The sequence below is a fragment of the Callithrix jacchus genome, chromosome 12, assembly GCF_049354715.1.
Source record: "Callithrix jacchus isolate 240 chromosome 12, calJac240_pri, whole genome shotgun sequence".
Lineage (NCBI taxonomy): Eukaryota > Metazoa > Chordata > Mammalia > Primates > Cebidae > Callithrix > Callithrix jacchus.
The window spans coordinates 4,953,161-4,965,768 of NC_133513.1; the positions used below are offsets into that span (position 1 = coordinate 4,953,161).

Below are 12,608 nucleotides of genomic sequence, written 5' to 3' on the forward strand. Positions count from 1 at the left end.
TGCATTTCTCATTTTTATTTGACAGAAAAAGTTGCTCTTGCTGTACAGATTTTAAAAAACCAAAATGCCTTTAAGAAAGGTGAAAAGTTGGGGGGAGGGGTACACAACCTCATGAGGGGCAGTAGGAACCAATTCCAATTCCTGCCCTTTCCTTCCAAGAACACCTCACACAACCGCCAGTCCCAAACCACCATCACCCCAGGTACTTTTGGATATAAACAGGGCCATGCCTCCCTGGCCCTGACTCCAGGCTGGGGTGTACTGAAGTGTTATCCTCCCCTCCCCCAACTCCCATCTGCATTCCCTCCCACCCAAACCCCCCAGAACACGTGAACCAGGAAAAACTCACGGAGATTAACATTTCACAGGAACAAAGAAAAAAAAGGGAAGGGAAAGGAAGCCCACCATCCAAGGGCTGCCAAGGCTCAAAGGGGGGAAGACAAGGACCCTCCCACGGCTCTGCTGGGGACGAAGGGACACTCCCTGTGGCTCCAGAGCATGGGGTGTGGTGGAATTCCCCCAGAGACGATTTATGGAGACCTGCAAAAGGAGATGGAGGTCAACAGGAAGGCCCCACCCCAGCGCTCCTGCTTCTATGCCACTTAGAACAGGGCTGCCACCCACCACCACCACCACCGGCTCCCGAAGTAGGCCTCAGCCTTCTAGGAGAATGCGCACCTGGAGGAGCGGTGTCGAGGGGGGCGAGGGCTAGGTGTCTCCCTCCTGCGCTTGTGGCTGGGGGAGCGGCTGTCCCCACGCTGGCCTCTCCGGGAACCCCGCTCACTGCTGCTGCTGCAACACAGGACAGACATCAGGTCATAGGGTAGCACCAACCTCAGGAACCACTTAACCCCAAAGCTTTCTTCTTTGTAGAAAGCAGCGGTGGCCCTACCTCTGCTGGTCCCGTGGTGAGGGCTGGGGCGAGGGACGGCGACGCTCCACAGGTGAATAGCTGAGGGACCGAGAGTCCCTAAGAGAGTCTATTGGCTTCCGGGGGCTGCGGGACCTGGGGAACACAGTAGGACCCAATAGCACCACACCCTTTCAAGCCCACTGGCCAGCACTCAGGACCACCCGCCCAGGTCCTGACCACCAAACCTCACACCACACAGGGCCAGCCTCAGACCCACCTTTGTCCGCTCACTCACCCATCCGCCCGCACACCATCCACCGAGTGCCAAGTGGGCAGGCACAGGGTGCAGCGGGGGATGCAAAGATAAAGACAGTCCCTGCCCTTGAAGGAGCTCAGTGGTGAAGGAAGGCACGCACGGCCCCATGTGTGGGAAGCAGGGCTGGATGTGCGTGGCTCTGGGGACCCAAGGGAGAGGGACATGGGGCAGGGCAAGGAAGGGGCAGGGGAGTCTTCTCGAAGGTGCTGTTTGAGCGGAGTCTTGCAGAACGAGGAGTTCACCAGGCGGACAAGGAAATTCCAGGCAGAAGGAACAGCATGTCCAAAGGCATGGGCTCTCCTTAGACTGCAAGGCGCTGGGTGTGGCTGGAGCACAGGGCATGTGTGGGGGCGGGCAGGAGGAGAACACAGGGCGGGCGAGGCCCGTTGGTGAAGAGCCTCACACGCCACTCCCGCAGAGGTGGGGCTTTGTCCTGCAGGCCACAGGGCGTCCCGAAGGATTTGTGGAGTGGAGGGAAGTAGCCAGATGTGCGTTTTAGAAAGGTCCCTCTGGCTACATGTGGAAGAGGAAGGCGTGGAAGCAGGGAGACAGGGAGGATGCTGTGGACAGAGTCGGGAGAAGATGACGGTGGCCAGACCAGAGCCCTGGCAGTAGTAATGGGGAGACACTAGAACCCTGGGACTAGGCTGTGTGTTGACGGAGGGAGTGGAAGAAACCAAGGAGCCCCCAGTCCTGGCCTGAGCGACCCTGTGGATGGAGCAGCCCTTCGCCAGAACAGGGTGCAACGAACAGGAGAGGAGAGCAAGCGCCTCCTCCCCCACAACCAGATGCCCAAGGCCACGTGAGACACCCAGCGGGGAGGCTCACACCCCAGGGCCCCTTCTCTGGAAAAGTCACTCCCCCACCCTCCTTCCATCTCAGGCAAGGCAGCACTCACCTCCGTTCGCCAAGGGGTGGCTTCTTGGGGCTTGCAGGTTTGGGCAAGGCCTGAGGACCAGGCTTAGCAGGGGAAGGGGAAGATGAGGAGGAAGAGGAGGAGGAGGAGGAAGAAGAGGAGGAAGAGGAAGAGGAAGAAGAAGAGGAGGAAGAGGAGGAGGAGGAGGAGGATGAAGAGGAGGAGCTGGAACTGGAACTGCTAGAGCGCCTCTTCCGTTTGGCTGGGGTTGGCTCTGGAGGACGTCCCTCTCGAACAGCCTCCTTTGGGGCTGGGGTAGGGCTGGGGACCCTGTGGGAGGAGAGGAGTGTCACAAGGAGACAAGCTGCCCCAGCCCCAACCCTACCTTCCTTGGCCTGGAGGAACGGCAGTGGGGGAGGGGTGCCTGAGAAAGGCGCTGGGAGCCATGTGAGCCAGCGATTCTCTGGAGAGCAGTGGTACGAGCTGACCCAACCTCTGCTAACAGAAGCAACAGGCTGGGGCCCGCAGCATAAGGGATCAAGGTTAAACCTCAAGAATGTCCCTGATGGAGGAATAAGGCCTCTGGGCTCAGGTGTGGAAGCTGAAGCTGGGTAGTCTCCTTCCTCGGAGAGCCGCAGCTTGGGAGGCCCCTGTGAGTGCAGGTTGGCTGGGGAAGGGGCCGTCCTGCCTGGAGGCAGGGAGAGGGATGGGATGACCTCTGAAGATCCTTCCAGCCCAGGGAGTTCCTCTTGAGGTCTAACTGCCATCCCTCCTGCTGTAAAATTAAGTCCATTCCTCTAGTTCTGTCCTCTGTAGAGACGGAAAACTTATCATTATCCTCTAGAGAATGAACCTTCGGAGACTTTTATCTGTCCCATTCCTCCCCCCTCCACTCCCGCCCCCGCATTCTCTTCTACCCCCAGCTTGAGGGTCAAGGTCCCCATACCGCCTCCAAGAGCCAAGCACCTGTAACATGGTTTCTCCCTCCCCACTCCCCAACCCACCCCCCAATACCTCCCCCCAAAGGTTTCTTTTTAAGTCAAGCTGCCTCACCTCTTCAGTGCCACCTCAGGTTGCACAGGAAGGCTAGAGCCTTCCGAGTCACTAGAACTGGAGCCAGAGGAGGAGGAGGATGACGATGATGAGGAGGAGGAGGAGGAGGAACTAGAGGACGAGGACGAGGAGGAGGAGGAACTCCGCCGCTCCTTTGCTGGCTGCAGGGCGGCTAATGCAGAAGGCTGCTGGGCCCCAGTAGAGGCAGGTGGCTCCCCACCATCAGAGTGGGACACCCCAGGGGCAGGGACAGAGAGCATGCCATTGTGGTCACCAACAGAGGATGTGGTCATTGCCACTGCCCCAGAGGAAAGGGACTGAGACCCTGCTATGGGGGTGGTCTGGGCAATCAAAGAACGGGATTGGTCTGAAAAAGCAGAAGGCACAGGAGACCTCGGCTGATCCTGTGCTGGAGGAAGAAGAGACTGTGAAGGCGCCTGGCCCATTCTAGAGGAAGGGGAAGGAGCCCGCTCAGAGATCATTCTAGACTGGCTTGGTGCAGACGGTGGTGTTCTGGACCTGGCTCGGTCAAGGAGCGGTGGAGAGGTTCTACCACTGACACGCTCATAGGCGGAGAGGGGCACCCTGGGGCTGGTGAGATTTGCACCAGACAATGCTGGAGCCATCCTAGCACTGGTGAGGCTTGCAGGGGCCAAGGCTGCAGGTGTTCTGGAGCCGGCAATATTCACAGGAGCTGTGGCATGTGCAGACCGAGGACCCACCAGGTTTGCAGAGGCTGGAGCCTGCGGTGTTCTGGAGCTGGAGGGATAGTTTGCTGCAGCTGGTGGGGTGCCAGAGCCTGAGAGACTCAGAGCTGCCAAGGCAGCTGGGGTTCTGGCCCCTGCTAGGTTCACAGCTGGGGCTGTGGGGGTGCGAGGGTCAGCCAGGTTCACAGCTGAAGGTGCCACCGCTGTTCTGGGGCTGGCCAAGTTCATTGCTGCTGCTGCAGCTGGTGTTCGAGAGTCGGCCAGGTTCACTGCCGTTGGCATGGCAGGTGTCCTGGCGCTGGCTAGATTCATGGCTGCTGCAGAGGCTGCAGGAATCCTGCTGGCAAGGTTGGCTGCTGGGGCGGTTCTGAGACTCATGAGAGGCACCGGGGCCGGAACCTGGGACATTCTTGCAGCAAGGCCGGCAGCAGACATGGACGGAGGAGGCCGAGCGGTGCCAAGACTAATAGCTGTCAGGGCAAGTGCAATCCTAGACTGAGCATGGTTTTCCGGCACGGATGTTCTCTGATGGTCAGGTATTCGGGGACCTGGACCATCCATCATGGAGCCACTGGCTTGCTGCAGAACGGACATGGGTGTTCTAGAGCTGCCAAGGGGTTCAAGCATTCCAGGTGATCTACAGCGGTCAAGAGGTGTTGGGGACATGCTAGGACGACTGAAGCAGCTCATTCTGGAGCTATTGAGGGCTACTGGAGGTGTCCGTGAGCCGGAATGATTTCTTGTTGCTGGAGGAGTAGCAGAACGTGAACGATCAGAACTACTTCCAGATGCAGAACGCCTGCGGATAGCTGGAGGAGATCTTGTTAAGGACCGTTTGCCCCGAGCTGTTCGCGGAGAACGGGATCTAGAGCGGCGGCGGATAGCAAGTGGTGAGCGACTTCGAGAACGTTTGCGTGGCAACAGGGGCGTTCGAGACCTAGAGCGGCGCCGAATAGCTGGAGGTGTCCGGGACCTAGAGCGGCGGCGTGTCACTGGTGAGGTTCGAGAGCGGGACCTTCTTCGAGTTACTGGAGATGTGCGAGATCGAGATCTCCTTCGGGTGACTGGAGATGTTCTAGATCTTGATCTTCTTCGAGTGATAGGCGAAGTTCTGCTTCGAGATCGCCTCCTGGTTACTGGTGGAGTCCTAGATCTGGACCTTCTGCGAGTCACTGGTGGAGTTCTAGAACGGGAGCGCCGGCGTGTTGTTGGCGTTCTGGACCTTGAGCGACGGCGGGTTACTGGTGGTGTTCTGGATCTGGACCGCCTTCGGCTCACTGGGGATGCTCTTGACCGAGATCTTCGTCGAGTCACCGAAGTCCTGGACCTTGACCGTCTCCGGCTAACTGGTGAGGTTCGAGACCTGGACCGACGTCGGCTTATCAGGGGGGTTCTGGACCTGGATCGCCGGTGAGTGGCTGGAGAGGCTCGAGATCTAGAACGCTTCCACGGGGCTGGCGACGTGCGTGAGCGAGAGCGCTTCCGACTGGTTGGAGGTGTCCGAGAGCGGCCTCTTCGGCGTCGAGAGGAGGTCCGGGAACTTTCCTGCCGGGCAGGTGACCTGGAGTGATAACCAGAGCCTCCCCTCCGCCGCCGAGTAACCCGTGACCTTGACCGGCTCCGCTGTCTTCGCCGAGAGGTTGACTGAGAAGATCCAGACCTATCTCGACGTCGAGTTGTTCTGGTTTTCTCTCTCCTTGAGCGGGAACGGGACCGCTGGAGTCCACGAGGCTTTGGTGAAGGAGAGCGGCCTCTCCTTGAGGTCGTCTTAGCACGTGGAGATGAAGCTGAGCGGCGTCGGCGTGAAGACCTTGACTTTTCTACTGGCTCTGGGGAAGACACTGAGGGACTTCTCCGGCGCCTTGGGGGTGTTCTCGAGCGAGTTTCTGGTGAAGATGAGGCAGAACGGCTTCTACGGGAGAGTCTGGCCTTCCTTGTTAGCTCAGGAGATGATCGAGAGCTACGACGTCGAGGTGGTGTACGAGACTTGGTCTTGGGCTCTGGTGATGACCTGGAGCCTCTGCGCGCAGTTCTGGATTTGGGCGGATGTTCAGGAGAGGACTCAGTACTACTGCTTCCTTCAGGAGAAGGGCCCCTGCCTTTGCTTGATGAACCTGATCTGCTCCGTCTGGGAAGGGCCCGAGGGGCTGGAGCTTTAGGTTCAGGAGAAGAATCAGAACCACTCTGCGCCCTGGGTGCTGTTCTTGGCTTATCTTTCACTTCAGGGGAGGAACCAGACCTACTGCGCCGAGGAGAAGGTCGAGATTTGCTGTCAACCTCTGGAGACGACCCAGAGCGACTCCTCTGCCTAAGTGGGGTTCGTGTCTTGGCCTTAGAATCCGGAGAAGAGTCTGACTCACTTCTTTCCTGAGGGGATGCACTGGGTTTCACATCAAGTTCTTGAGAAGACCCCGAACGACTTCTCTGCCCCAGGGGAGTCCGAGCCACAGTTTTCTGATCAACTGATGATTCTGACCCACTTCTTTCTCTCTGGGGAGTAAGACACTTGTTGTTGAGCTCTGGGGATGATGGAGAACGACTCCTTGGCCTAGGAGTCTGAGGCAAAGCTTTTGGTTCTGGGGAAGAATCACATTCGCTTCTCCCTCTGGAGGGTGTTCTAGGTATATCTTTCATTCCAGGAGAAGACCCAGACAGGCTGTGTCTCGAGGGAGTCCCAGACCCATCTCTAAGTCCTGGAGAAGACCCAGACCTGCTTCTCCTTGATGGAGTTCTGGGTAATCCATCTTTCATTTCAGGAGAAGATGCAGAACTACTTCTTTCTCTTGAGGGTGTTCTGGGTACAGCATCAAGCACAGATGAAGAGATGCTCTGATTTGAAGACATCCCTGCCTTTTCCACGGCATCTGGGGATAACTCAGAACTACTGCGTCTAGAGGATCGTGTTGATTGTTCTTTCATGTCTAGAGATGGATCTGTTTCCAGCTGATTCAGAAAAGGTCCATTCAAATCATCTTTAACCTCAGAAGAAAATCCAGTATTCATTTCTGTACCAAGTGGGCCTGAGCTTCTAAATTCTAAAGGTGATCCAAAGCTGTTCTCCCTGAGTGGGGAGTTAGACAGTTCTTTATGTTCTGGAGAAAAATGTGGCCCACCCCAAGATGAGGCCATTGCAGGGACATCCACTGCTTCCAAAGAAGCCTGTGACTGGCTTTGATCAAGAGTCAAAGACACAGCAGGCCTTTCTTCTACTTCAGGAGATGATTCGAAGTTACTTTCAGCTATTTCTTTAAGTTCTGAAGACAAATGAGGCAGAACTTGGCCTGTGGGCTCTTCAGACTTCTCTACCACCTCCATTAACTCCTCATCTTGGCTTGACGTAGGCAATGCACTATTTTGCTCTTTTGTTTCTGGAGATGACCCATCACCACTTCTTTCCCTTGACGGGGTTGTGGGTGTGTCCTTGAATACCAGTGAAGACTCAGGCCTATCCTGTACTGGAAAAGGACTAAATTTGTGTCTCTGACTAGGAGGTGATGCAGTGGCAACCTCCTGGGGGGGTGAGGCCATTTTGTCTTTTGATTCAGAAGTCTCTGATCTACTCTGCCCCAGAAGAGAATTTGAGTCCACTGTAGGATGTGAGTAAGAGTCAGACTGAGACCTGCTCTGCTCAGGAGACATTCCCGTTTTAAAGGTAGGACTTGCTAACAACTCACTTCTATCTTGTCTTATTGGAGATCTGGATGCCAGGTCAGTGACTGGAGATGAAGACCTGGACCGACCTCCCTTAGGTGATGTTTGAGATTTGCTCTGCAGAGATGGTGATTCTGAGCAACTCTGTCTCACTTCTGGACTTGAAGTGTCAGACCTATGGTCTGGTGAACTTTGGGATTGTCCTTTCAGTTGCAGAGGTGAGAGGCCAAAATAGCTCTCACCTGGTGGTATATCAGATTTTACTCCTGCACAAACAGAGAAGGATCCAGGGCAACTTTGAACTATTGAGTCTTTAGACTTCTCTTGGGGACATGGTGACTTTGATCCAGAAAGATTTGGCCCTGGTGGAGTTTGGGGCTTTACTTTGGGGTGTGGTGAAGTAGACCCTGAGTGACTTTGTCTTGGCGGTGTTTCAGGTTTCACTTTGGTATCTGGTGAGGAGGACCCAGAATGGCTGTATCTTGGCAACAATCTGGATTCCACATTGGAGCAGGGAGACACTGATCTGCTTTGCCTTGGAGGTGTTCTAGCTGTCACCCTACCGGGACTTGGAGAAGAGGAGCCAGAATGGCTTCTTTGTCTCGGTGATATTGCCTTCACTTTGGGTTGTGGAGATGATGACCTAGATGGGCTCTGCCTGGGAGGTGTGCCAGATTTCACTCGAGGAGGAGAGGACCCTGAGCAACTATGTCTAGAAGGGGTCCTAGATTTCAACTCAGGGTCAGGTGATGATTCAAAACAGCCCTGTCTTTGTGGTGTTACAGATTGCTCATTGGCCTGGGGACTTGCTATGGACCCCTGCTGCCTTGGTGGTGTTCCAGATTTCACTTTAGGATGAGGAGATGAACTGGAATGACTTTGTCTAGATGGTGTTTTAGACCTCTGTTTAGGTGGCGGAGAACTGGAGCGACTGTGTCTGGGTGGTGTTCTAGATTTAGCTTTAGGTTGGGAGGATCCAGAGCGACTGCGCCTGGGTGGTGTCTGTGACTTTTGTTTAGGGCATGGAGAAGACCCTGAAAGGCTACGCCTCAAAGACAAGCGAGATTTTGCTTTGGACCGTGGTGAAGAGAGAGACCTGCTCCGCCTTGAAGAAATGCGAGATTTCTTCATCTCTGGGCTTGAATTGGACCTGCTTCTTCTCTGAGATGTTCTGGATTTGTTCTTCCGCTCTGAAGATGAGCCAGACCTGCCTCTTCTTTGAGGTGTTCTAGAGTGAGATCTTCCACGTCTAACTAAGCTTCTACTGCGGGATCTTCCTCGTCTTGGTGTCCTAGACCGAGACCTCCCTCTCCTGGCTGGTGTTCTGGAGCGTGAGCGACCACTACGTCTGGCTGGGGTTCTGGAGCGTGAGCGGCCACGTCTGGCTGGGGTTCTGGAGCGTGAGCGGCCACGTCTGGCTGGGGTTCTAGAGCGTGATCTGCCACTTCTCCTGGCTGGTGATCTACTACGAGACCTCCGTCTTACTGGTGATCGGGTCCTAGATCTGCGCCTAGCAGGTGTTCTAGACCGAGACCTGCCCCTCCGGGCTGGTGTTCTAGACCGAGACCTACGCCTGGTGGGTGTTCTGGATCGTGATCTCCTCCTGGCAGGTGTTCTAGAGCGGGACCTGCCCCGCCGGGCTGGTGTTCTAGAACGAGATCTGCCCCTAGTGGCTGAGGATCTAGAGTGAGACCTCCCTCGTCTTGCTGACCTAGACCTGCCTCTTCTCTGGGTATTTCTGCTCCTGGACCAGCCGGGTCGCTGAGGAGACCTAGAGCGGCCACGTCGCTGGGGGCTTCTAGATCTTCCCCACCTCTGTGCAGACCTGGACCTACGCCACTGGGGAGATCGGGATCGAGAATGACCTCTCTTTGTAGGGGTTCGAGACCGAGATCTCCCTCTCTTAGTAGTGGCGGGGCTTCGGGACCTCCCTATCCTACGGGAAGGGGTGTGAGAATGTGATTTATCCCGTTTTGCTCGGCCATGTGAGCGATTCTTGGATGTGGGAGAAGTAGAAATCTCTCGGTGGGACCCCAGAGCTGGAGCAGGTTTAGGACTTTCAGGGGAAGAGCTGGCATGCCGAGAAACTTTGGTAGGTTGAGGGGATGGTGGGCTACTCTCTGAGGAAGAAGACTGGGGAAGTTTCTCAGGAGACTTAGGTGGTGAATGGTCCCGAGTTGGAGAGGCCTCAGATGGGGGGTTCACTGGCTCCTGACTTAAGGGGGTCGTTGCAAGGGGTTGTGGGGAGCCGCCATGTCGCTCAGCAAGGAGCGGAGTGGGAGCAGGTGGTTCTGGGCCTGTGCTGCTCCTTTCCGGAGAGGGGCTAGGTCGAGCTGCAGATTTCTAAGAGCGGAAGAGAGATCAGGGATTCATAAACGTCAAAATGTCACATCACCTCTGAGATCCCAACACCCTTTCCAACGAAAACTTTTCTTTTACACAACCCATGACCACAAGCAATCATTTTCATTCAATAACAAGGAATCGTTAAAGCACAGTAGGGGAAACATATGAAGATATGGATAGTCTGAGAATCTTACAACTGAGAGAAATACAAAATACAAATAATTAATGCACTTCATTTAACAACAAATGCCACTACAAAATGTTACAAAGATGGAAAAAAGGTATCTTTAAATGGAAAGATAAGCAGGTTCCCAAAGGGAATGTAACTCCACCTTTGAAAAATTAACCACGTTAAGGAAAAGAAAGAGCATGAATAGAAATGTGAGAACATGATTTGTGTGAAAAGTAAAAAAGTAGACCAGGATGCATAAAGGAAATGAGAAAAACACCAAATTATAAAAGCCTTAAACATAATTCAAAAGCAATGGCAAAGTAGTTAAGTTCCTGAGGTCAACCAACTTGAAATTTCAAAAGGTAACCCTGGATGACATGGAAAATTGACAATAGAGGCAAGTATTAAAACTGTAATCACTGAAGCAAGAAGAGTAATGAAGGCTACATTAGAACAGAAGGCACAAGACACCATGAACCACTGAAAACTTCTAGTGTTTCAGTCAAACTATTGGTGGCAACCCAAGAGACTTAAAGCTTTACTGAGACAAGACCAGCATTTAATGAAACACAGAAGAAACTAGAGGTATCATAAAGAGTACACAGATACAACTTTTGCTCCAGTTCTACGTATAAACAAGACACAATATAAGACCCATTAATATCTAATGAAATTTGATTCTAAAGAATTCACAATCCAGTCAGGTCACAATCCTAAAAGTACTGCAAACGAAGTAAAAGAACTAATTAGGAGAGGAATACAGACAAAATACTGAATTCATTTCTTCTAAGTTATTACCTCCTCTCCGTTTCACATCACAGGTCTATCCTAAATCGATACACTTGCAATCCAGTGATCAACAACTCAGGAACATACCTCCTTCTTGTCTTTGTCTTCATAAGGGCTGCCAGGCTGTTTCGTAGCAGGCTCTGGGCTACTAGGCCGTTGTGTATTGGTAGTACCTGGTTCGCTGGAAGGCGCATCTCCCTCCCCGCGTCGCCCTGAAGCAGGGGAAGGACTTCTTCCAGTCAAAGCAGTTGTGTGAGTTTTAGCTGCAGCACTTCGAGACCTGTGGGAGTTAATTGAGGATGGGGGGAGAAGAGGAAAATCAGCCCAAAGGGAGAACAGGAAACCCCCTCCCCAACTCCCATCCACCTTTCCTAACTGTACAACCCTCTTCCAAAACGCCTTCTTAGTCACATGACTCAAACCATTCACTGAAGTGCAAGTACAGTCCACTTTGGTTCTTCTCTTCCCAACACATTCCCAAAGAATGCTCTCCCTCCTCTACCCCTTTACTCACCTCCCCCAAACATCCCCAAACCATCCGCCCAGCCCACTCCCTACCCGCTTCATTCACAACTCACCTCTGAGCCCACCTCCTTCAGGAAGCCTTCCCCGATTAAGGAAGCCAGGGTAAGGATTCCTTCCTCCCCCAGACACCACGAACAAACCACCACCCCCCCTATTCTGGCAGTCCATATACATCAGAACGAAACAAAAAATAACAAATGAACAAAAACAAAAAAAAGAGAAGGGGAAATGTATATGTCTGTCCATCCTGTTGCTTTAGCCTGTCAGCTCCTAGAGGGCAGGGACCGTGTCTTCCGAATGGTCTGTGCAGCGCCTAGCACACCGTGGGCGCTCAATAAATATTAAATTAATTAACCCATCATTCCCTCTCCCTCCCTTCCTCCTGGACTACCCCTTACCGACTGCGGGAAGTATCGGAGGAGGAAGCGGAGTCAGCAGAAGTTGAACGGTGGGCCCGGCGGCTCTTAGGGGCTGGTGTTGTACTTCGAGACCTAAAAGAAGACCACCACCACAGCTCAGGGTACTGCTGTACCTCTCCTAGATTCTCCTCGCCTATCCCTCAACCTTTTACCAGTCAGGGACATAACTGATACAACCCTCTCCTGCTAAGGTGGCATTCCCTTACTACCCAAGCAAAGTCTCCACAAATTCACTCACCGCTTTCGCTTTTTGTCCTTAGATTTACGTTTGCTCTTTGGAGTGGGAGACCTGGGAAATAAGGCAAGGTTGTTAGAAGTAATTCTTTTAAAAAAGAAAGGAAATAAAACCAAGAGTGAAATGAAAAGGATTAAGGAATGTTGCCAGGAATAAGATCAAGGAATTGAGCTTTACTCCAAGAAAAAGAAATCTCCCAGAGGCTAAGAACGAGAGGGCCATCAGGCAGTGACTCACTACTCCCATATGCCACCGCGCCCCGCTACGAGTTAAAGAACTCTTCTTACCTATGCTTACGTTTCTTGGACTCAGATTCTGACCTGTTGGAAGAGAAGAAAAAACATAAACCAACACCTCTGCCTGAATTCAGGAAACCTCCTCCGATCACTCAAGTATTCCCACCTCGTACCTGTGCTTTTTCTTCTTCGAGCTCTTCTTTCTCTCCCGTCGAGGAGAGCTACTCTCTGACCTGCTAAAGATGGATTCAGAAGCAAGATCATTCTGCTTGGCTTCTTTCCTGGCCCTCCCACTTACAATCCCTTCCCTAAAAAGGTTTCTAAAACACTTGAATATCCTAATATCACCAATGCTGCAGACCTACGCCCAGGACTTATTTCTTCCTTCTCCAACAAGTATATGAAACTCCTTAAGTCAACAAACCTCAAAATGAAGAAAATTCCAGAATC

General features: G+C 53.2%; 1 protein-coding gene across 14 annotated transcripts in view; it reads right to left on the reverse strand.

Moving 5' to 3' along the window:
- The window catches only part of SRRM2 (serine/arginine repetitive matrix 2), an 18,885-nt gene continuing 6,277 nt past the window's right edge, over positions 1 to 12,608 (reverse strand). For 2 of the 14 annotated variants that reach the window (XR_013524514.1, XR_004731642.3), the window contains 10 exons: positions 12,332 to 12,391; positions 12,210 to 12,242; positions 11,926 to 11,976; positions 11,667 to 11,759; positions 10,831 to 11,023; positions 3,079 to 9,779; positions 2,068 to 2,355; positions 893 to 1,729; positions 679 to 792; positions 1 to 540 (listed from right to left, as the gene is read on the reverse strand). Coding sequence is in view for 6 of the 14 variants with exons in the window: in XM_078344303.1 (XP_078200429.1) it covers positions 531 to 540; positions 679 to 792; positions 893 to 1,006; positions 2,068 to 2,355; positions 3,079 to 9,779; positions 10,831 to 11,023; positions 11,667 to 11,759; positions 11,926 to 11,976; positions 12,210 to 12,242; positions 12,332 to 12,394 (7,660 nt within the window). In the remaining 8 variants the exon portion in view is untranslated. Of the gene's footprint in view, positions 541 to 678; positions 793 to 892; positions 1,730 to 2,067; positions 2,356 to 2,687; positions 2,836 to 3,078; positions 9,780 to 10,830; positions 11,024 to 11,666; positions 11,760 to 11,925; positions 11,977 to 12,209; positions 12,243 to 12,331; positions 12,395 to 12,608 lie in introns of those variants that run through there. The other 12 variants (XR_004731644.3, XR_004731640.3, XM_078344304.1 and 9 more) reach the window with 9 other exon arrangements.